Raw genomic sequence first — 25473 nt, 5'->3', positions numbered from 1 at the left:
ACTAGGTGAGGAAGAGTTGACCTTCTTAAAGGGAGGGACACTAGATAGGATGACTAGACCTCAGTGGATGAACTTTCACTGAGGGACAACTGGGGACACTAACTTGGCGTGATAGGCCTTAACGCAAATGACAGAATGTATGAATTCCACTAGGGGTGATATGGGAGGGAGCCAATAGGGAAGGGGTTATAAAGATGATTAAGATGTTCTATATGGAATACACAAATATTAAATTAAAAAATGGAATCTCATTTTTTCTTAAAATGATGGAAAGCTAAAAAGAGATTCATATCTGGGTTTCTCCCTGAAGGCTCATGGAAATCAAATTGATTGCCAAGGTTGACCAAACACTACTGGAAAAAATACATTTTTTTCTTAGACCCTAAATATATAAAGAAGTGGCTAAATCAATTTCCAAAATAATCTCTCTGTGCCACATATTCTTACAGTTATCCAACAGCCATTTGAAATGTATAGCTTCCTATGCAGGTCAGGAAATTACAGTTTCCAGTGTAGTAAAAACCATCAGTACATTCACCAAATGCTACCATTAGAAACCTACCAGCTACTCCAACCCACAAGGCATCACTGGGTCATGGTTCATACATAAAACTTCAGGGGACCATCCAATTTTCCCTCTTCATGGAAATTCTTATTTTTGATGCTCAAATTGCAATGAGACCTCAAAGGAACCTTTGTCTCATTCAGAGACATAACTTTGTAATTTACTGACCTCCTTTCAGATTCTGGACTCCAATGATACTGAATGTTCACAGTCCAGATGGATAAGATGTCACCCAGCCTCACAGGCCCATCAAGAAGACCCAGAAAAAGAATTAAAGGAGTCCGAGGAGCCAGGAAAGGCCTTGAAGAACATTCGTCAAGGCCTGGAAAATTTCAGAGCAGCTGCCAGCAGCCTTCGCTGTCCATGGCTAACAGATCATGGCAAAGTTATCAGCTGAGTCTAGACCAGGCTGCAGAATCCTTTTAAATCTGTTTCCCAGGTGCCCACAACAGATCAACCAGAGTTGACATAAGAGAGATTAAAGCTATTTGCTACCCTGATAAAGTTCAGTGCCCTTATTTTACTGATAGGACCTAGAAACATGGAAACGGAACTTTCCAAAAGTCACACACATAGTTAATCGCATGCCCGATAAACCCAATTGCAGAAGCATGCAGTTAGTGTGAATGACACAGGCCGACCCCCACTGGCCTTTGTTCGCGTTGCAGTCAGCCACAATATCTAGACTATGACATCACTGTACTAATCACTTAGATAAAGACAATTATAGCAGCATCAACCTTTGCTGAGCACTCAATTCTGTACCAGGTGTTTCCTAAGCACAATAATTAATTTTCTGTCAGGCTTATATCAATAAAGTGGGTATTTACTCCTGCATCGCACATGGGCCCCGAGAACAAATGATCTAACGTCACCCCATCAGCAAATGGTGAAATAGAAAGTTGGATACAAGTCTGCTTAAAGTCAAAACTTAGGCACTTTTTGAGATTGAACAGGGTCTTTTTTTTTTTTTTTTGAGTTTTCATTTTTTCAAGTTAATATTTTTGGATGCCATACAAAATAAAGGGTTTCATTATATTTTCATACATGTGTATCAATGCAGTTTACTCATACTCGCCCCCCCTTATCCTTTCCTGACCTCCCTCTCTACTCCTGCTGGTTCCATTTCTGTCTCCAAAGTTTTCCTTTTCTGCTTCCATTTTTCATTATGTACGTATGTATGCATGCATGTGTGTATGTATTCTGTATGCATGCATGCATGTATGTATCTGTATGCATGCATGTATGTATGTATTCTGAGTCCTAGATTTTGTATCTGGAAGAAAACATGTGCTATTTGTCTTCTCACATTATCCTCCTCTGTTCCCTTCTACTTCCGCCCTCTAAACACCTTCCTTACTAAGCGTAAGCCCTTTTCTCCTTTCATGCCCCACGCCTCTGGGTGCCACATATGAGAAAATGCATGCGGTATTGTCTCTCTGAGTCTGCTTCACTTTGCTTAACATGATTTCTGGTCCCCATCTTTGAAGACATCAGAGATAGACTCCTTCTCTGGAACCAACATTTTCCTTAAAACATCACTGGACAAAGGAATCTAACCAACAACCGGAATGCCACTGCTACACAGTTCTGGTACCAGCAAAACCCAGTAGACAGCTGAAGGAGGCAAGGAAAGATGGAGAGAGGAGGGTTATTTCATCACCCATGATGCTGCTGGGCTCGAAAAGACATTCTTAAATGGGAGGGAAAGAGGCTCAATAAAACTCACTTTGATTACTTGAGAAAATGATAAAAATTAGACTGCAGATTAAGATGTTAGCTGTCAATTATAAGTGGTATCTTACCACTAAAATTCTCACCACATAAAGAGAGAATGATGAAAGCCCTAGAAGGTAGGGATGAGATTTAAGTCTCTGGGAAGAATATCCACAACCAAGGCAGAGGTGTGGCCTTAAGGTAGACAGCAGGGCAAGGGAAAAGGGCACCAGTCTACCTTTCCCTTGCCCTAACTCCTTCCTCCGAGACACCAGGTTTGAAAGGTCAGAGGGGAGCAATTTCCCCAACTCTCCTCAGAGTATCCAAGGGCTGCTAAGTCCTCAGTCTTCATCCATTGGAGAGTCTTCCCAGCTGTAGCACTTAAAAACATCAATAAGGCAAGAGAGAATAGAATGGATTTAACCCAGGGCTTAACTTCACACTACTCTCTTAGCCCATTCAGCATTGCCATAGCAGAGATCATGAAAGAAGCAACTTTCTTAAGAAGTGGTTTAATTCACAGTATGGTACAGTCTCTGGTAGGGGCTTCCCTTTGACTATACCACCTCATGGCAGATGGCAATGCTGGGGGTGTGAGAGGAACAAGAAGTGACCTCTCCAAACGGAGCCAGAGGGTGGATTGGGCCATGCCCAGTTTTTCATAATAACTATCTTGTGAGAGAATTCACTGGGTTCCTGTGGAAAAAAAAAAACCAATATTCTTTGAGAGCAGAACCTCAGTGACCTACGACCTTTAGAAGAAGGTAGATGTGTGTGTGTGTGTGTGTCTGTGTGTGTGTCGGGGGGTGTAAAACCACAGACATGAAGGTCAGACAATGCCATGGACAGAGAGGAATTCCTATTTCTTATGTGGTCATAGAAAAGACTCTTCAGAGGAAACATTTGAGGAGAAACTCAAAGGAAACGCTAGAGCCATTGGTGAAGATCCTGATGTGAAGATGTTTCAGGGAAAACTTAGGACTGCTACAAAGGCCTCCAGGAAGCTTGGTGTATTTGACGAATAACAGGAGACTGGATTGCTGTAGTTGAGTGGGCAAAGGGGACAGCAGGAGCTGAGTTAGAGGGTACTCAGGGGTCAAGTCATCTATACTCTTACTGGCTGTAGCAGGTAGGTGACTTTAAAGGTGACTCTTTCTGTTTACCTTTTCATTCTGCTGTTCTTGTTTAATTCTTTCCCTTGATGGTAGTTAGATCCAGAGATTGACTTCTCACAAATAATCTAGCAAATGTAACAGATTATTACTTCCAAGACTGCCTTATGAAAACACTTGTTTTTATCTCACTCACTCTCTCTTGCTCATTCTGATGGGTGCTAATTAGCATATCTGAATCACTCTAATGACAGGATTCCAAGGGAGATATCTGGCCAACAATCAGTGAGAAACAAGGAACTGGGATGTCCCTAGCCCATTAATCTGCAAGGTGTGAATCCTGCTGGTGATCATGTAAATGCTGTGGAAGCCTTTCCTTGGTTCACTGAGCCTGTCTGGGAATCTCCAGCCCTGGGTACCACTTCCATTCATGCATCACAGGATAACTAATGCATGGACAATACTGAGGATTTGGGCTTTTACAACCCTTAGTATGCTGGAAAGTCAACAGATGGTTTTGAATGGAGGAAGCATGTGCTATAATCTGTCTTTTAACATGATTGCTCTCAATGAAGCCTAGACTGAGGAGGTCAGAAGAAGACAGGGGAGCCAGAGGAAAGGCTGCTGAGACTCTCATTAGGGGTAAAAGTGGGCTAGAGGTGGGTTTTAGGGCTCTATTGAGAAGTGACAAGATTCTGTAAATAATTCAAAGGAAGAATGAACCAGATGATAAATTGGTTGTGGGTAGGAGTTAAAGAGGATTCAAGAAAGACTTCAGGGGCCAGAGAGATGGCTCAGCAGGTAAATGACTCGGTCACCAAGCCTGACGACCTGAGTTTGATCCCTGGGACCTGTACAGTAGAGGGAGCAAATCAGCTGCCATAGGCTGTCCTTCTATCTCCACATGCATATCATGGCTCCTGCACCCCACCACACAATATATAAATGCATGTAATTTAAAAATTAATGACTTTGGGCTGGAGAGATGGTTCAGCAGTTAAGAGCACTGACTGCTCTTGCAGAGGACCTGGGTTCAATTCCCAGCACCCACATGGCGGCTACAAACCATCCTTAACTCCAGTTCCAGGGGAATCTGACACCTTCTTCTGACCTCCACAGACTTTGCACGATGTGGGTACACTTACATACATGTAGGCAATATACTCATACAAATAAAAATAATAAATATAACTTTTTTTAGAATTAATGACTTCAAGATCCTGATTCAAACCATTTAAAAATTTTAAATGCTATATTTAGGGACATTAAAAATTAAGCAATTAGAAATTATCATTTTTAAGCATTGTGACACATAACTATCTGGAAACACAAAGGAACCTTTATTCTTTAAAGATATATACAAGAAAGTTAAGAAAACATTATACAATGATCACAGTTTGATTGAAAATAAGCTAGAAAATGGGGCAGCAGATCAGAGGATAGAAGGGAAGAAACTATGGTTATAGGTTGGTCGCTACTGGAGCTTGGTGAAGAATGTGTGAAATTCTGTTATATTTTCTGCCTCTTTTGAATCTATTCAATATTATCATAATAAAGCATTTTAAAAAAAAGAATGACTCCAAGGTTTATGAACTGAGTAAGTAACTAATGAGAATATCCAAGTGGCATCCACCTAGATCAGGAATGATCAGTCAGACACTGACTCTGACCTCCTTTTAGGTTATACACCCAGAAGAGATTCCAGGAGCTCCTGGTGACTGTGGACCTTGGGAGGCAAAAGCCTGTGATCAGCATCTTCCCTTTTTAATCAGATACTGGTCAAGGCCTATTCCTCAGGCAACAACACCCACAGACTGAACACCGAAGACTCCTCTGAGCTTCTGCCAGATTCTACTCCCATCTGCCCCTTTCTTCCCAGGGAGGGAAATTCATGGTAGCTCACCGATCCTCTATGAGCCCTTTGCCGAGCATGACATATATTACCATTTTAGCTGAGATCAAAATCCCAATAAGATCACTGGAAAATTTGCTTGGATAAGGACAGTTAAATCCTCAACTCTCTCATGAGCCATATTGGTAAAAAGAAGAGAAAGAAGGAGAGAGAGAGAGAGAGAAAGAGAGAGAGAGGAAGAAAGAAAGAAAGACGAAAGAAAGAAAGAAAGAAAGAAAGAAAGAAAGAAAAGAGAGAAAAGAAATCTGATAAACCCCTTTCCACCAAAGCATGTCAGGGTATTTCCAATGCTGTACCATGAATTATGCTGTTTAAACAGTTGCAAGGTGTACATACCAGAGTGAAGATGAAGGGAATTGTCATGACTGACAACAGGAACTTATATATTTAGAAAGCGTAGCATCTTTGATTAGGAGTTCTGTGTAGCCACATACACAAAGCTAGGCAAAATTGAGGGGTGAATTCTGATGCAGAAGCTGTTAGGTCAATAGTCAATATTCTTTTCTCTTTCCACAACCTTTCAGTATCACATCATTTCCAGAAGAACATGATGAAACGGGAGAGTTTTGTTTTTTTTTTTAAAAAAAAAGGTGGTTTTTTCGTCTGTGTTTGTTTTTGTCTTAAATAGACCGTATTATGTATTTTTCATTTAAAGCAGGGGCTGGTAAACTTTCTTTGAAAGGGCTAGGTAGTAAAAATGCTATACAGTTTCTCCCCAACTACCCAGTGCTGTTATTTGGGCAGGAATGAGTTCATGGACGAAAAAGGTGTGGCTACGTGCCAGTGCAACTTTGTTTTTAAAAAAAGGCAGCAGATACACCATAAGGTGCTTCTTTATAGATTCTGTAAAGAACTCATACAACACAACAAAAAGGAAAATCACCTAATTTAAATATGGGTAAAGACTGTGAATAAACATCTCTCCAGAAAAGATATGCTGAAGGCCAGAAAGTACATGAAAAGATGCTCAGTGTCAATCATTATGGAAATGCAAATCCCTTCACATCAATCAAGGAGAATAAAATTTAAAAGATGGATAATAGTAAATGTTGGCAAGGATGTAGAAGCACCAGAACTATTATGCATTGCTGGTAGAATTCTAAACTAGAGCAGCCATGATGGAAAATGGGTCTGCAGGTCTTTGAAATACCAAATGTAGAGCTATCTGATATGACATAATTCCACATCTAGATTCACATGAACACTTGTACACAAAGGTTAGTGTCAATATTATTAATAATAGCTACAAATTGGGAAGAACCCTCAAATCTGTTACTTATGAATGGATAAATAAAATATACATCCACATGACAGAATATTATTCGGCAGCAGAAAAAAAATGAAGTTTCAATTCATGATATACTACAGATGAATCCTGAAAACATTGTGATACAAATGAAGCCAATCACAAAAATTCTATTTATCTGAAATGCCCCAAATATGTGAATTCATTAAGAAAGTAGTTTAGTGTTCTAGAGATGAGGAAGTCCAAGAATGAGGAATGGGATGCATGCTAAACTCTTTCAGGGATACTGAAAGAATTCTAAAATGAGCTTGTGATGACAGAGGTACAGCTCTGTCAGTATATTTAAGAGCCTGGGAGTTGAATGCTTTAAATGACTGAATTTTATAGTACATGAAATATTTTTCAATAAAACCATAAAAAATAAAAACAGGTGATGCGACTGTTTGAATGAGAAATGGCCCCCACAGGCTCCAAGGATTTGGAAACTTGGTCCCCAATTGGTAGCACTGTTTGGGGGAGGTTATGGAATCTTTGTGGGGTATGGCCTTGCTGAAGGACGCACAGCACAGGGCTAGGAGGAGGAGAGCTTGGAAACTTCCCTCTCTGTCTGCTTCCTGTTTACGTTTGAAGAAGTGAGGTGTGAAGACTAAGCTTTCTGCCTCTAGAACCATAAGCCAAAATAAAACTTTCCTTCTAGGAGTTCCCCGGGTCATGGTGTTTTATCACAGCAACAGAAAAGTAACTACGACAGCTGGCAAGCTAGATTTGTCCCTGTGGGCTGCTGTTTCTCAACCCCTGATCTAAGCCATGGTCATTAAAATGCATGTTTCTGGGTTTTCCTATGAAACATCAAAGTACCATGGTGATGTGCCCACATGCAGGATTCCACAGAAAGCAACACAGGGGGATGAGAGGAGCACCAAGAAGGGGAACTCTAACCAAAGCACAGAACGCCTTCATTCACACGTGAAAACAATTAACAAGTGAGAAAGAAGGCCCCTGCTAGGGCAGGAGAGGAGGGGCTCACTTCCAAATTTCTCAATACTGGGTTGACATTGACCTTAGCCTGGCAAATCCACCCCAGCTTCAGAAAGAGATGGCCTAACCTGTGAATTCGGAGCCTGTCAGCTGTGAGCGCCTACCAGCCCAGGAGTTCTGCTGCTGAGTTTTGAGTGGATTATGTTCTGGGTTTCCCATGAGGTTTGTAAAGGCTCTTTAGCTCTCGGGAGCGCATGCCCTGGAGAATTAGCACAGCTGATCCAATCCAGTTTCTCAGGACTCAGGGCTATTTTTTTTTCTCTGAGTGGTAATTCCGATCATGTCCTGCTTGTCGACTTCTGTGCCTTGCAAGAGCAGTTGTTCTGATGGCCAGCTGTAACTCTGAAATTCTATGGTGGATGGAAAATACAGCATAATCTCCAACTGCATCTCTAATCCATGGCCATGAAATTTGCTATTGTACTACCGAGACTTCCTTTGGTCCCTGCATTTACCCATTTATCTATTTTTTTTTTAAGACAGATGCAGAAAGTTCTACCTTATAGCTGACAATTTAGAGCAAAGATTGGATGCACAGTCCCATCTCCTCAGGGCCATCTACCCACTTACCTATCAGTTCTTCCATAAGAACCAGGTAAGTGTCCCCACATTGCAGAGACTCATTTGAATATCTTCTAAGTGCCTATCCAGGACATGGATATCTACATGAGGAATCCCATCCCATCCCAAATTCCCTTGGGTTCTTGGGTTGCTCTTCCCACAGAGCTTTGCATGCTGGATACAAGTCCTTATTCAGACTTCCATTCACTAGGAAGCTTTTTACTGACTGATCCCCAAGTAAAAGGCACCGCACACCCACGCACACATATGTACGAACACAGATGTGTCTTTCCCCTTTGCTACTGATGAGCACACCTCATCTCTTTATCTGGCTCAGTTTTCTAGAGAGTTTGCCACTGCTGAAATTCATTTTTTCTTTCCGTTTGTTGCCCTCTTCCCTCCCTCTCATCTACACAATACTTGGGGTTCTATGTCTCCGGAGAAAACTGAAGGTCCCCCATGGTAGCAGTGTCCAGTTGCACAGGATTCTTCTTGGGCAGTGGTCACTTCAGCCTCTGGGCATGAGGAACAGTAATGCCCTCACAACTGTGCCAACCAAGAGCCTCCCAATTCACTCCACAGCCCCTGCTGGTGTGCTTATTCACAGCTGCGTCCTCAGTACGAGTTACCAGTAGGCATGAAATATATACTTATTGAGTTCTTTAAACTCAGTCTTTATCAACTATTCATATTTTGAAGCAGATCATTCTTTGTTATGGGGCTGTCCAACTCTTCTGGCTGCTTGGCACCTAATAGATGTGGTAGCACCCTGTAACCAGTGTTGACAATCAATGGTTCTACATGCTGCTGGATGTCCCCTGGAGGAGAAAGCTGATTGGGAACTACTAATTTAACCAATGAGAAGTGCATGTGTTTGTGTGTGTGTGTGTGTGTGTGTGTGTGTGTGTGTGTGTGTGTGAGCTTGTTTACATGGCAGGTATGTATCCACTATGTATGTTTGCCCCTGGAGGCCAGGGGTAAATTTTGGATGTTGTTCCTCAGGTACCAGCCACCTTGTTTTTTCTTTTCTTTTCTTTTCTTTTTTTCTTTTTTTTTTTGTTTTTGAGGCATGGTCTCTCACTGGCCTGGATCTTGTTGGTTAGGATAGGGTGGCTGGCCTGTAAGTCCCCAGGCTCCTCCTGTCTCCGCCTCCCTCCAGATTGGGATTGTATGCACTTGTATAGTCCCTGTTTGTGTTTTGATTTTTTACATTGGTTCTGGAGAGCAAACTCATCCCCATATTTTACTGAACTATCTCCCTAACCCCAATAAGCATTATTTTTATGATGATAAAAACCTCTTTTGCTCCGATTTCACCAACAAGAGGTGACAGACTTTACCCAAAATTTCTGACAGTCTACTTAACTCATTGTAAGGTGCCACCAAAGGACCAAGGTCAAGTTGGATCTTTGCCTGTAACATTTTGCCAACATTATTCACACAACTCTAATGAGGGACCATATTACACACCACACTTAGTTTAAATAGCACTTACCTGACAATAGCTAATGGCTAATGATTCTAATCAATCACATTCCTAATTATCTGGTTAAAATGAAATCTTCCCCTTCATTACACTGCCTTGAATTATGCAAATGAGACCACATACTTTTAAATTTTCCTTATGAATGGATCTATGCAGTCCATGCTGTTTGCTGGGGAACAAGTTGGAGGATCAGGACCCCTCCTCTTTTACTAAAAATCACTGAAGTTTACAATTAAAGACAGTGTGTGTGGGGTATGTAAGTCATACTTCAATAAAACTGCAAAGAGCCACTTCTGTAAGAAACCAAAGCTCTAATATCTATAATGTTTTTCTGATGACCAGATTAGCTATTATTCTAATAGTCACATTAGATACTATGGCCTCAAGGAACAGATAACTACTGATGCAATACAGATGTCATTAGACTGGGACACCAAGCAATTTTTCTATCCTTGAAATATTCACATGGCTCTGAATTTTATGATTATGGGGTAGATGGAGTTTTGCTGCTGAGAATCTCAGAGTTTCAGTCAAGTACACAGTTTCATTGAGCCAAAGAATTCTGGGAGCTACATATATCAAGTGACAGTGAAGGTCATATTCCTTGAGTAACTTAGACAATATTTCTCACACATCTACCATTGTTAGCCCTTGTATGTGGACCTGGGAATAAAAGGATAATTGGGAGAATTCTTGCTTGTGGGATGCTCGAAAATATTTAAGAAATTAAGATGGGGCATTATTAAGACCAATTTTAGATTTTGATAATGTTGAAAGATGCATTTCAAACCTAATACTAATTCAGAATTCACTGCGTATTATTTTAAAAATTCAAATGTTTGGGCTGTGGAAAGGTCCTTGCTGTGCAAGTGTTAGGATCAGAATTTGGATCTCTAGAACCCATTACAAGTTGTGGGGACATGGTGGAAACAGAGAAGACCTGGAGCAAGCTGGCCAGCTAGAGCGGCGGAAATGGTGAGGCCTGGGTTCAGCAAGAGCCTCTGCTTTCATATATACAGTAGAGAGTAATCCAGAAAGACATCTGAAGTCAACTTCAAGCCTCCACACACAAGCAGACACACGTATGTGCACTTGCACACATGTACATCATATAGACATACATCAACATAAAAATTTTTTCAGAAATCTGCACGAAAGGTTTTAGTATTTGTCAGAGTCTAGCAGGTGAGCAGGGGGCAGGACAAAGGATCCAGGGAGGTGAAGCCATTCCTTGGCTCCAGCACCGTACAGACTATCCTCTGAGGATAGCTGGTCTACAGGGCTAGCTCCCTCTAACGAAAAGCCAAGTACTGAATTTCATTATGATCTAGATTTGGAACTGAGTTGGCAAATAAGAAGAGAGAGCAAAGCAGATTTCTATGTGTGCTATTCAATTCATAAAATCTCACTGATATCTGTCCACCAAGGTGTAGATACTCCACTGTCTATGCTTTGAGAGGCAGAAAGTAAAAAGCAAAAACATTCTTGACTTCTAGGACTTTCCAGACAACTACTCCGCTCTCTAATTCACTAGCCCTATAGAGATACATTTCTTAAAAATGTATTTATTATTGTGTGTGGTGTACAAGCACATACCCATGCATGGTGTGAATGCCATAGTGCACATGTGGAGGTCAGAGGGCAACTTTCAGGAGTCAATTCTCTCCTTGTACTGTGGATTCTCAGGGCTGAACTCAGGTCAGCAGGCTTAGAGGCAAGCACTCTTACCTTTCTGAGCCATCTCTCTGGCTCTAGACAGAGCTTTAAAACAGCTGCTGTTATGTAGGCCTGGTAGGGAAGTAAGGGACATCAGCTCAGAGCCCGTTATCATGCAGTGATAGGTAGCATGCCTGGTAAAAGCAGGAGTCCTGACATGTTAATGAATAAATGAATGCAACCGAAGGTGAAAACAGGCCACCCCTACATCCTAGCATTTTTGCGTTTCTTCATACCCAGTATCTTCTTATTTCTTCCCCTGCATTTCCCTCAAATTGACAGAGAAGAAGAAGGAGCTAACAATCTCAACTCCATCTTAGCCCTCTACTGACCCGTGACCATGAATGGCGCAAGCTTCAGGATAGGTGGCAAATTCAAGTTGACCTTACATTCCAAGGTTTGCATCTCTAATTATAACAGAACACTGGGTTATTGGCCTGACACACGCACGCACGCACACACACACACACACACACACACACACGCACACACACAGGAGTTTCCAAGGCTCTAGAGAGATGGGCTAGGCCGAAGGGAAGGCCCCGCCATGTCTTCTGTTGCCCTGGGAAAGTAATTAAGAAAATGAGGCACACTGGTGGCAGCTGGAAAGTTGGCAGAGTCCTCAAGGGGAGGCCGGTAAGCACTGTCAGAGGCCCAGAAGATGGATGGGACCCGCTTATGGACCAAGGCTGATGCACAAATGGAATCTTGCCCAGTCCGACTGGCCTTTCTTCAAAGGTGTCATTGACAGATGAGCATCTAAATGTTTTTGTTTGAGAATGAAAATAAGAAAAAGAAAGAAGAAAACCTCTCTCTACCCCAAACTGGCACACACAGCCAATGAACGTGAACGTATTGGGTCAGGCTGGGCAAGGGGCAGCCTTTCAAAGGAGCCTTTTGGAATTATTTGCAAAGTTGTACACCTTTTCTTTCAGATAAGTTTCAAGTCCACACAAGGATTTCATTGAAGTCCCACATTCCTGCCAGTCGGCTGTGTCCCATCTGCCGTCAGAGGCCTGCTGATGGGGAACAAGCCTGTTCACAAGTTCATCTTCATCTGCCAAAACAAGGCTTCCTCCCCAACTAAAAGGGCCCTTTTAATTTCAGAGTGGTAAACAGTGTCTGCTTGATTTGAGGAAAATACACAGAGGAATGTTATAGAGCCTCATCACATGGTGACTGACATGAGAGTTGAGTCAGAGTCCATGGAACCCCGGGGTGGAGAGGGTGTTGAAGAGGTAGCTATGCTTTGGGAGACAGAAAGGTCCCCCTGAGGTCAGTGCCTTCATGGGCTGTATCCAAGACAGCCTTAAAGATCAAAACCAAGTAAAGGCTGTTTAACCTCATTTCTACCAAATGCAGTTAGAAAAAGGTTAGCAACCACCAACTTTAAAAGTCCCAAACGAAATACAGTTCCCAAGATGCTCTTGCTTCTTGGCCTTGCTCTGTAGATGTCTTCTGAACATGAGGACCAGTGGATACACTCTTAGTAGGAATACATAGGAGATGCCTTTCCTGTCTCCTCGAGGTGAGCCAAACTGACCTGTGTGGTCTTTGACCAGCTATGTAACTCAGCAACAGACCAACAAGCCTTCTGTAAAATAAATGCTCCACTGTAGCCTGAACACACAGGGCCCAGTCAAGTCTGTTTCAGCCAAATTGACATTAATTAGATAGAAGCTATCTGTTCACATTTGAACATGACTGTTAAATATGGACACAGGTAGCTGGGTTAGGCACACCGACATCAGGACAGACCCAGAGTGTCCTTTATGATTACTGAATAAGAGACCCACAGAAAATATACAAAGGGAAATTTTGAACCAGATAGACTCCTTTGGCCTGATCCTGTCTCTGACAGCTGTTGCCTATGGCCCCAACCCTCAGGAGGTAACATGCCTCCAGAATTAGCTGGCTGGGACAGCCCAGAGGTAAGCAAGTCTGACCTCCTTTAAATAAAAATAAATCTTGCTGAGTTAAATGATCCTGTCTCCTGCTTTCCTTAAGGAACATGAGGCATTAAGTGACAACATTTGAAGACAGCAGCCATGAATCCTCAGAGCCCATATCTTCCGGCTGATTAATTGTAGGTCTGCCTAGTTCAAGATAAGCTCCAGTTCAGATACATAAGACTGTCTTCCTTGTCATACCCAGTAACCCAAAGATAACCAGAGTGGCCATCCCCAGATCTTTCCATTCCTGCTAATACACTTATGCATAGGCCCTGTCAGAAATAAAGCGGAGGAAAAAGTAGTGTTTCCCAGGTAAAGAGCAAGCACTTCCATCAGGTCTGTGCCTCTGCTCCAACTGCCCCCTTTCCACAAGTTGTCACAGTGTGCAAAGACTCAAGTGCTGATGTTCAAAGTCACTCTGAAGCACAGCTTCATGAGGGAGGCTGCCTGAAAACAAATGACTCCCTTCGGTAAACACAGTCCATATCAAGAAAGTGCTTGGCACACATCATCCATCCATCAACTGATGGATCTGGAAATTACATATCAGGAATGGGCTATGTACCAGGCATCCTCTTAAGCCTTTATAGGAGAGCTGTGGCAGATTCCAGCCCTTTAGTCAAATACCAGTAATGAAATCTCCCAGCTGGCCATAGGTATCTACTGACACTCCTGAGTAATGAGAGGGCTGGAAAGGCCAGAGAAAAAGCTTCCTTGATAATACAAGACTTAATTGTAAAAAGTTTCAGCCATTCCCTTGCTCTCAAACCCAGCACCTGCAGGCACATCTAACCCTAATTTCTCAAGGGGATTAGGGCATCGAAAATGTTGGTCTTTGATGAGAAAAGCACATTTCATTAGTGTGGTCAGAACAAAGCCACAATTCCCCATACATCCGTTGTCATCCTAATGATAGAAAAATGGACAATCTGGAGCTTCCTTTAAACAAGCCTGATACCTACTATCAAGAAGATCCACAGTGTGTGTCCCTACTACTCCCCCTGGGCTCAGAATTCAATAGAAACCCTAGAAAAGAGTTTGACTTTTTCACCAAATTCTACCAGTCTTTAGGACCTCAGTTTGGAGGTGACGATATTGGCCTGAAAAACAAGGATTTTTTTTTCTTTTTTTCTTATTTTGAAATATCCTTTGGAAAAGTAAACATGCCACATAGAAGCCACCGACTGGCCAGATGCAGTAGAAACCCTTTGGATGTCATACTCGTGAACTGAAATCATTATTTACCTGCCACCACGGGAGATTTCCGTTCATCCAGGAGCTGGATGGAGGTACTGGCTGTCACCACGTTGCTTTTGTTGACTGTTCCTGCAGAAAGAAAACGTACAACAATAAAAAATGAAGACTGTGATGTCCAAGGACAGAGAGCAATCATACTGGCCTGTGGCCACCCATCTGCAAACAGTGTGAGGGCTCTGTTCCCAGAGTCCAGAGATTTCTGGGATGTGGACACTGCCATCAGTTCTGCAATCAATGTGCTGAGTTGCTCCCACCTGCTCTGGGGAACATCCAGCCCTTCATACTGAAATCATTGGCCACCGCGGAAGGACCGCAGGCAACCTGTGGTCACTCACTGAAAGGTCTACTTGTATCTGTGGTCTGATTTATGTTACCTTTGTAAACAGAGCTGCATGAGACAGAATTTTGAAATTATAATAAATTGGCAGTTATAACTCTGGTTTGTTGCACAAATCTTATCTGCTCTATAAAATTCAGATTTCAAGCCCAGTTTCCCTAAGCAAAAACATTCTAAGTAGGAAGAGTACAAGAATGAAATCTTTACTTCAAACGCTATGTGATAACAATATAGTGATAGTATTAAGATGTTTCCTATGACTAATAATGGTTCCATACACATGATTTACAAAATGCTGAGCACAAATTCTGAATGCCCAGTGAGTGTGGTGCTTGCCTCAGAAAAGGAGGATCAATGAATGTGAACTGAGTGAAATCCACTGAACCGAGAATTGGGCAAGACAAGCTTGAACTTGAAGACACTTAGGACCAAGGCAATTTGGAAGTTTCTTTCAGACCATGTCTAAGCAGCAATAAAAATCAGCTTTCATCACCATGACTTGACCGTCCTCATGACTTTTAAAGATTTTTCTTGAAGCCAAAGGAAATCTATGTGAAAAGCAGCCAGGAGATCTCCTAAAATGTTACATCATTCCTAAGTTCACCATGAATAAAGTTAGTTTCTTTTCACTATACAATCAATTAAATGTTTAGTAAACTCCTGTTTCTAGAAACCAATGCAACAACAGTTTTAACTGATCAAAATTTGTTTTTCCCAAGCATTCTTATTTTAGGAAAACACAGCAAACATCAAAGCAACTTGGTACAAGAGGCCACCACGCCCATGCAAAGGGGCTTGGGGATATTGTCACCTATAGCAGAAGCTCCTATATCACAGACTCATAGCAGACTTGTAGAAGTATGACCTATTACATATAAATGTATATATTTGCTGTATAGGACCATGCAAAAAGAACTCTTGTGAGATAAATGTTAATTTTAGCAAAAAAAGCACAATATGAATAAGCATTTCTAAAGAGCTCCAGGTCCTAGAAAACTGATGATTACAGGCATTCATTTTCAGAGGTACATCAGGAACAGAGCACACCCTCAAAAATCCTCAGACCAGAGAAGAGTCTACTAGATGTGCTCGTTCAAGATCCCCATCCCTGAGAAGATCTCACTAGTAACATCTAGCCTTTTTTGAGTTCCTCCATTAATGAGAGACTGTTTCCTGTTGTGGTTTCCATGTGAAATGTCCTCCATAAGGTTCATGTCCTTGAACATTTGGTTCCCATTTGAGGACATTGTTTGGGAAGGTTGTGGAAGCTTTAAGAGGTGAAACTTGCCTGGAGGAAATGGATCATTTGGTGGGAGGGGTGGGAGGGGATCATTTGGCCCTATTTCCTGTGTATTGTCTGAGTCCTGAGGACCTGTTCAACGTGGCTGGCTGGTTCCCTGCTCCTGCTGCCATGGCTTCCCTGCCGAGATGGGCTGTCTACCCTCAACCTGTCAGCCAGGATAAGCCTTCTTTCCTTAACACGCTCCTGTCAGGTGTTTTGTTGCCACAAGGTTACCTTGTAATTAGCCCTTCCTAGTGTGTCAATTCTACTTTCACACATCTGTCATTGTGTCCTCTACAAATTTCAAAGGGACTTTTTCTGAAAACATTTTCATTCATGGAAATGAGAAAGCACCAAGAGTTGGAGACAGAGTTACACTAAGCCCTGTGGGACTCCTGTATGGGTGGATCTCTGTGGTAACAGATTAACACAAAAGGCCTGAATATAAAATGCAATTACAGAGCAGACTTCCAGAGCAATCCATGTTTACAAATCTACGTCCCATTCATCTCTGAAACATCCAGATTGTAAGCCTTCTCCAAAGTACCAAATACACCAATATCTGAGATAAGAAAAATCCAGGGGACCAAAGAGGGGTTCAAAATGTCTTGTTCCAAGTTGGACGTGTGTGCGTGCGTGTGTGTGTGTGTGTGTGTGTGTGTGTGTGTGTTGGGGGTGACTTTTCACAATATCAAAGCAACTAAAATCCTCAGCCCCATGACTCAGTGATCAATGCAACCCTCATCAAGAGAGTGAGTGGTGTACACGTGTACAAAGCCTCAGTGCTGCTGCATGTGTTGATTGACATTGGTAATCCCAGCACTCAGAAGGCTGATGCAGGAGAATTAACTGTCATTAAGTTCAAGGCCAGTCTGGGATGCACAGTAAGGTAGCCATGGAAAGCAAGATTCCATCTTTAAGAAAAAAAGAAGAAGCAGCCAAGCCCCTCTGGATCTCTGAAGGTGTGAGACTCACAGAAGCTTCTAGAACAGGATGTTTGAACTTTCTTTTATATGAGGATTAAAAGCAAATCAAATGAGAAGTGAGTGTTCAAATTTGTGGTATAAAATTCCAGCCCTGCTTCCTGAAATGCCCTTTGCCATTTGGTTAAGAAAATCTCCATTGTATTTAGGGCTATTATTCAAAGAACGGGCACTGGCTTAGACTTGCCCTGCTTGATTGGCTCCACTCAAGTTTCAGGAGAATCCACCAGTGATCAGTCCAGCAGGATGAACAGAAAGAACGCTGCCCTACCTGTGCTGAAGGGGATGGAGTAGACGAAGCTCCCTGGAATCTGCTCAGCAGCTCTTCGGTACCAGAGAGGGAAATGGTCAGCATTAAAAATATTCTCTTTATCTCCAGCCTTCAGAAAGTCCCTGGAAATGAGCGAGATGATCACTGTACCAATCAAGGTCAAGGCCCATACAGTATATCCAAGAGCTTTTCCAGAAGAAACCAATGTTTGTATTTAGAACTCCAACACACCGTTTTCAGTCTTGTGCTAACCCTGGCCAATACAGCACACTCCACTTTAACTTTAATAATAATAATAATAATAATAATACCACCTTATTTGTCAATCTCTGACAAATTGGATTCTGAGAGCACAAAATGAATTTCCATTATATTAGAGAATCAAGGGTAAAGGAGTACAGTGGTCCCTATTAGGACCTCTGGGTCCTTCTTTGCTTCCCTTCCTTCTGTCCAGGAACACAGGATAGCTCTGTGGCCCCGCTGTGGATCCCTGCCCCTCCCTGGCCTCCCTGGCCCCTGACTATATCACTTCTAACTAGAACACTACATGCATTGTCTTCCCCACAGCATCTTCTCAAAGTCACAACCATTTCCTTTGTGTTATTAACTTATTTTTAGTGGATAAATAACGAGTATGTAGAACTTACGGTGTACAATGTAATGCTTTTATCTGTGTTTATATTCTAAAAAGAGTCAATTCATAGTAAACATACCCATCCCCTCCCAAACTTAGCAGTGTATGTGTATGTTAAGAATTTATTCTTTCATCAGTTTCAAAATACATTACAAGGTGCACCTTAAAAACTACCTCCCTCATAAATCTAGACCCATGACATGAATATAAGCTCTTATGCTACCCACATCCTAGAGCCGCTCCCTCTTACATATCCTTATTTCGTTCTGGCCTTTTTTGTTACCTCTCTTTCCCCAAGCCTTCCAAAGTCTCTTTGGACAACAGTTTGTTCTGCTTCCTACACCCCTCCACAGAGCCAAGAACATACAGTCACTATGGAGCCAATACCCAGATAAGAAGCCTCTGGGCTCATCTGTGAGGGATTGTCTAGATAAAGGTTACCCTCTCAGAATGTCTGTGGGGGATTGTCTTGACTATGTTAACTGATGTGGGAAGACCCATCTTCATTGTAGGCAGGACCTTTCCCTGAACAGGGAAATCTTGAACTGTATAGAGTAGAGCGGGCAAGCTCAGCATGAGCGTGCGTAAATCCATTCACTCTGCTCCTGACTATGGATATAATGTGACCACTTCTCTCAAGCTCCTGCCATGTGACTTCCTTGCCATGACAGACTGTGACCTGAAACTTCAGAGCCAGATAAACACTTTCTTGCTTAAGGTTCTTTTGTCAGGATGTTTCATCCCAGCTACAGGAGAAGAAACAAAGACAGCCATCTTTATCCGTAGCTTTGCTTTCTCTAGTTTCAGAAACTGGTTGTCAGCTATGGTTGAAAAATACTACATGGAAATGTGCAGGAAAAAAAACAAGTCATGAGTTTTAAAATGTGTGCCAATGTGAGCAGTCTGATGAGACTTCTGGCTGTGTCACACCATCCCATCAAGGATGTCACACTCTGTCTTGCATATCCCCTGTCCATTAGTCATTTGCTAATTACTTGTGAATCAAGTTGACTGTAATGGTCCTGCAGTGCTTGTGTTAAGTGACCCTTACACCTCGTAGCGCGAGGCTGGGTCCCAAGGGCCTAAGCTATTCAACCCCACTTTACCTCACTCACAAAGGCCTTGTACTAGCTTATCTCAGGTCCTCCTACACAGAGTGAGAAAGAGAGGAGACATTTTGAGAGAAAGAGATGGCAGTCACATGACTCATTATAGTACAAACCATTATAACTGAATATATAAGCTGAATAGTTGTATTCATTATTAATTATTGTAGTTAATTCCCATTATGTTCACCATCTTAAACTTAAGCTTTATCATATGTATGAATGTACAAGAAAAACAGTAGTTAGGGTTTGGAACTCTCTAGCTTTGGGTGTCAATGAAGGGTCTTGGGTCCTCTCTCCTAGAATAAAGGGGCTACTCTATTGAAGTCTAATGAGCATCTGTTGACCTGACCCGCTTCTCAGAAGCAGTGTCTCGTGAGCCTTCTGAGCACCTGCTCCTTGCCTTGCCAGTCCAACGTCTGCAAGCATCTTTGAAGAAGGGAGGCCAATCAAGAAACAAAGTGTGAGGAGGGAAAAGGCTATAAGTCAGATCAGCAACGGCTCCATTTTTAATCCATGGTCCAAACAGAAAAGAATGTATACTAACTTATGACTCTGTGGTTTGGTGAACTTTAACATCCAATTCAGAAAATCAATCTGTATCTTTTAGGATGTGAGCTATCGGGGTTTCCTTGACTTCCGCCCAAGAAGTAGAGTAGCCCACATCATTGGAGGCCACTCTCCAGGTCTTAGGTCTGAAATGGGATCCCTAAAACCACATTAGCAGGCCTCATTCTCTATAAGGGAAGAGATACAATTCTCTTCAATATCTCCAGGCAAGCACTCAACATATGCTTACTGATCACAGGATAATTCCAATCTCATATCCAGATAAAAGCTCTGCAAGCATTACAACTTTTTCTTCATAATATTTCTCCCAAGTCCCTAAAAATCCTCTCAGTAATATGACCACCTTCCTTTGTAGATGACTTACTGTGTTAATACTGCCATAAAAAGTTTGTGTTACCCAAATCACCATGTAGTATAGTTGTCTACATCTGTTTACAAACCATCACCAACAAAATTCCTTTTCAGGAACTTACTGCTGAACTTTTTAAAAAAAATGGTAAAATCACTATGCTATTGTTCACCCCGGGGGCACTCAAGGACACAGGTAAGACTGAGTTGAGTATTTTCACATGCCAGGCCTGATTGGCATTGAGATACACAAAGCCAGGTTAAAGGTACCTGAAACACTATGCCTTCATTGGTGCACAGTCCACCTGTGTACTGTTACTGTGGATAGGAAAGTTGTATGGTTCGAAGGTTTATGGAGGTCCTTACTTCAGGCTTTGGAGGTGGCAGGAAGTAGGCCTGAAATGCCACAACCAGGAGCCAGGAGCGAGTTATCCATCAGCTCTGGGTCAAGTCTCTGGGAAAGTTGGAGGCCTTCCTCTGCCAACGACCAAGCGATTCAGGAGGAAGCAGTAAGGAAGAGCTCTGACATTCAGAGGCTGAAAGGAGTTCATCAGAAGGCAGGAACCTTCTGGACAAGAGGAATGCCTACTTATCCATCTGAGGGGATGCATAATGCTAGGGAAGGCAGGTAATTGAGTCTCTGAGCCCTCATTTACTCATCTGGAAAGTAGGAACCACAATGCTGGACTTAGAAGAACATGGTTAGTACCAATGAATAGGGTTGGTGTCAAAGAGCACCATGTGAGGAAGGGCTCTGCCGGCTGAGACGAACTCTGGCAAATATATGGGATTCTTAAAGCTCACATGCTCTGTAGTTCAAGTATAAGGTATGAAATCATCGTGCCTTAAGTTAGGGCTGCAGAGGTGACTGGAAATTGTACTTTGAAGACTAATGGCACCCATGCTCTACATGACGGAGTCAGAAGCACAGAACAAATTGTTAATACTGTATAGACCACATTGCAGGGGCCATGGACACAATTTAATTCTAATGCAAGTGATAGGGAAAGGAGACAGAATCCCACTGTGGGACACTGATGATGGTACAAACTAATTCTAGCAAAGGAACTTCATATGATCTAGTTCTCTGCCCAATACTTTGAAATTCCAGAAACTTTCTAGGGTTGGTGAGATGGTCCAGCTGTTAAAAGCATGTGCCAGGCAATCATCATGAAGAGTGCAGTTGGATCCCAGCACCCATATAACAAGCCAAGGGCTGTGCAAACACCTATATCCCCAGCTCTGAGGGATCTGATGCCACCTTCTGGCCACTGCACACATAGTTGTTGCACCTACACACACACACACACTCACAGATACACACACACATACAAATCATTAAAAAAATGAAAACAGAGGAAAGAAAATCTTTTTAGCCCCAGCTTAGAGAATTTATCCAAACAGCTGCATCTCAACAAAAACCATTTGATAGAAAGAACAGCAAAGTCATGGGCCCTAAGATAACAGATGCCAAGATGCCTTTACACAAAGCTGTGAAATGAGTTTCTTGAAGACAGAAGAATCATTCTACCCAGTCAGTCCGTGAGCACCTACTATGTGTCTCAGGAACGCTGTAGAGTTGGGCACTCACAGACACCGGTACTGTTAGCTACCCAGAGCAATTTTCCAATTACAGGACTTTGATCCTCACAATGTTCAACGGAGATTATAACCTCTCACTTTCCAGACAGTCTGAAGGGAGGCTGCAAACTGAAAGGAGCCAGGCGTCCTGTCCTGGCGTTCCCATGTGTGGGTCTGTTGTCTTTCAAATCTACTCTATACAATGCAGCTATCAGACGAACAAGGTGTTAGATTTTATTGCTGATTTCCTTGTTTTAATCTCACTACTACTGGCAGCAGAACCTTCTTTAAGCTTGGAAAATCTACTTCTATGTTTCCCTTCTCTCTCTGGACCCTCCTCAGGGAAGGCAAAACACAGTTCAAAGCTCCTCCTCTTTCCTGGCATCTTGCCCTCTAGAAAAACACTTGTTTGAGGGTAAAAGGCTAAGGAGGGCTTTAAAAAGTCAAGCTGCAATGATAGCTAACTTCAAAAGTGATAAATAGGAGCTTCTGAGAAATGAATGCCAAAGTCCTAAAATGGGAATTCAAAGTCCATCTCCCCAAGCATCTAAAATCTCACTCAATTTACCAGTTGTCAGACTTGGCTGGTGTCAGGGTCCCGTAAAATAGACACTGCCAAAATTGGTCTTGAGGGCAGGGAACATCTCTCCTACGGGACCCCAAGTGTTAACCCTTCTCAAACTGGTGGCCACTCTGTGGATTCACCACTGTACCCTGAGGGTCCAGGTGTATAAGGTCTGCTTAGAAACTCTGAACTCACACTCAATTTTAAACACACCCAATCTTTCTGAATCCTGGGCTGTATGTATCCCTGACCAAACAATGTCCCTTGTGACAGAGAAAAAAAATTTAAAGCTTTGGAAAAATATTAATGAGCTCAGTAAAGATGTCAGACTATTGATCCATCCTGGTGAAACACTCGTCTGATAACGGAGGGCCTGACGTTCTCTGAAGAATCAAGACTAAGCACAGCTGAGTAAGGGTCTGAGTGCTAGATTCAGCCACTCTTGGTCCCTGTCCCTTGGAGATCCCCTGAGAAGTATATGGAGACTATGTCAATCTGTACCTTCAGACAGCCCACCTCTGGGTAGAAGGCCCTGCGGCCTCTCAGGCTAAGCACAAAGGTACAGAGGTTTATCGAAACATAAACAAACAGATGAGCATCAGACCTGAGACCCTGGCAGGGCAGAAATTCCTGGGCATAGCCTCAGGACATCTGAGCACACTATCATGGATCAGGAGCCGGCACATCCTTCTCTTTGGCTGTTCCCCAGCAGCTGCATCATCTCCCAAACTCGAAATGATTCACCAGACAGAGGAGGACTCCAGGACAGTGGACAGAAGCCAACTAGTGTGAGGAACAAAGGGTTGTGGAAGGGCCAACCGGCAGGTGAACATGTGTGCTAGGGCCCCCGTAGTAGAAGACAGAGGAAGGATCTCAGCAGGCCTTGGGTGGCCTGAACCTCAAGAAATGAAATAAGCACTCCTTTGGATCTCTGCTTTGAGGAGCACACTGGGCCCTACAGAGGGGCCCTCTTACTTACTGATTGGTGAGTTGCTCAGCCCCCACAAACAGGTTGATTCTTGAGAGGCCTGTGCGAGTGCCGAGGAAGGCGACCTCTACACCCTTGTCAGAATTCCTGAAACAGAACAGCAGGCTTCAGGGGGTTGCTTCTAGACAGTAAGCAGAAAATGACTTTTACATTTCAAGACTCACAGAATGTTTGACAAAACAGCAGCTTTGAAACCTGAACTTTAAAAGACATTGTAGAAACACACACAAGCATACCCTTACACATACAAACACACACACACACATACACACACAAACACGTGTGCATGCCTGTGCGCATGCCAAGGCTAGCATGCAGACTCTTGTGCCTGACACCGTTTTCATGAAAATACTTGGAAGAAAAATGAAGAAACCCCTTGCCAACAAATTTAGCATGAGGAAAAAATGCACTTCTAACAATGAACAGCTCTTATCTCAAGGTTGTGGGTGTGCACCTAGAGATACCAGGCTGAAGATGAGACTGACTTAGAGGAGGAGGAGATGTCCACAGGATCAGATTTTCACCAAAATGTTACCCAGATTGTCAGTGGAGCCTTCCATGAAAGGAAATACGGAACCAAGCCACTGAACCAACTTTGTAGCTTCCCAGAGCCTGGAGTTCCATGCAGCTGGAAAAGGATCTAGCTTCTTCTCAGCTGTGGAAATTTATAACTTTTACTAGCGCACAGGCTTTATTATAAAAACAAGACCCAAAGAGATAAGTGAAACAATGATCATGAAATATCCCCACCCCTGCCCTAAAAGCTCATGTGTTGAAGACTTGATCCCTAGGTGGTGGTGCTGTTTAGGAAGGTTCGGGTAACTTTAGGAGGTGGAACCCAGCTGGTGGAAGGTCTCTGGAGGAAGATCCGTGGGTAGGAAATTGTCCTGGGCTGCTTCCTGTCTGCCAAGAAGTAAACAGCTCTCCTCTGCCACATGTTCCTGCTACCACGATGTTCTGCCTAAGCACATGGGTCCAAGCAACCATGGGTGAAGACCTCTGAAACTGTGAGCCAAAATAAACCCTCCCTCCCTTCCCTGGCTTCTGTCACCTATGTGTACAGCAATGAGAAAGGCAACTGAAATGGCTTCTTGCAAGATCCCTGTAGGGTAGTGTGCACAGAAACTATTAAGGATGGTCTTTGTAAAGGAAAGTCATTGCAAATGCAATTCAGTGTTGTTTCAACTTCCAGAGCAAATTTAATGTTTGTGCATGTTCTTTAGGAGACTTTCAACATTTATTTCCCCTTTGAGAAAAGCAACTGTCTTTCTCAAAAGCATAGGTTTATCCTATACTCAGAGTATGAAGATAATGACAATTCTTGTGTTTGTTTCTGTGTCTTGGATGCTAGTAGCAATTTGTTCCAAAGCACTGTCTGTGTCATCATCAATATAAGGCTTTTGATGACTTGACTTGATGCTATCTGTAAGTATTTAAGGGATGAGTGAAAACCAACACCATGCATTTGGCTCTGTTTGCAGCCTACACCAAATGGGAAAGCTATCCAATCAGTTACAGGTGTGGACAACAGGACCCACTACACTGTAGAAATCTTTAACCATCTGTTAGGGATCAATCAGCAATCTTTGCCCCAAATTCTGCATTTTGTTGGAGCCTAAAAGAAGCATTTAAATATCCATAAGAGAAAGAAACCCTAGGATAGACTTTCTTTCCCAATTCCTTAGGGAATATGGTCTATGCAGGTCAGAGGATAACTCAGAATAACTGGCGTGGTTGTCTCTCCTTGGCGCTCCAGCCTCACATAGGCACGAAGTCTCCCCTAGTGAGATCTCCAGATTCCCTAAGCTTCAGTGTCTAAGAGGGGGCTTCTGGCCATGCCTGTCCAGAGGCTTCTCCTCCACTCCCATTTCCTGTCCCAGCAAACAGCACTATCTTCCCAAGTGCTCACTGTGTCAACCTGGGGATATACTGGTGGCTCAGCTTCCTGCCTTCACCCCACCAGATACCATCAGGTCCTGGGGAATGGTGGGGGCACGAATCTTCACCTTTGAAGCAGTTACAGGTGGACATCATCTGTGTGTGCCCACTGCCCTGGTACATGTGCCAAATCCTTTGGAATGCTTAGGAGCCTGTGCTACTGTTCTTACCCCATTGTATGCTGTTCTTCATACAGTAGTAGAGAGACTGGTTTTGTTTTGTTTTGTTATAAAACCAAAGCAATTCTGATCATGATATTCTTCCCATTCTCACAAGCCTTCAATGATTTTCTAATACTCTGAATATAAA

General features: G+C 42.7%; 1 protein-coding gene across 4 annotated transcripts in view; it reads right to left on the bottom strand.

Moving 5' to 3' along the window:
- The window catches only part of Cacna2d3 (calcium voltage-gated channel auxiliary subunit alpha2delta 3), a 918594-nt gene that overhangs the window by 152115 nt on the left and 741006 nt on the right, over positions 1–25473 (bottom strand). For all 4 annotated transcript variants that reach the window (XR_003846886.1, XM_008851835.2, XM_008851836.2 and 1 more), the window contains 3 exons: positions 23218–23313; positions 17435–17556; positions 14550–14630 (listed from right to left, as the gene is read on the bottom strand). Coding sequence is in view for 3 of the 4 variants with exons in the window: in XM_008851835.2 (XP_008850057.1) it covers positions 14550–14630; positions 17435–17556; positions 23218–23313 (299 nt within the window). In the remaining variant the exon portion in view is untranslated. The remainder of the gene's footprint in view (positions 1–14549; positions 14631–17434; positions 17557–23217; positions 23314–25473) is intronic.

Source organism: Nannospalax galili, unplaced genomic scaffold (genome assembly GCF_000622305.1).
Source record: "Nannospalax galili isolate Female #2095 unplaced genomic scaffold, S.galili_v1.0 scaffold485, whole genome shotgun sequence".
NCBI classification, from domain to species: Eukaryota; Metazoa; Chordata; class Mammalia; order Rodentia; family Spalacidae; genus Nannospalax; species Nannospalax galili.
Note: the sequence above shows the minus strand (reverse complement) of the source record. Positions and strands in the feature narration are given on the sequence as shown.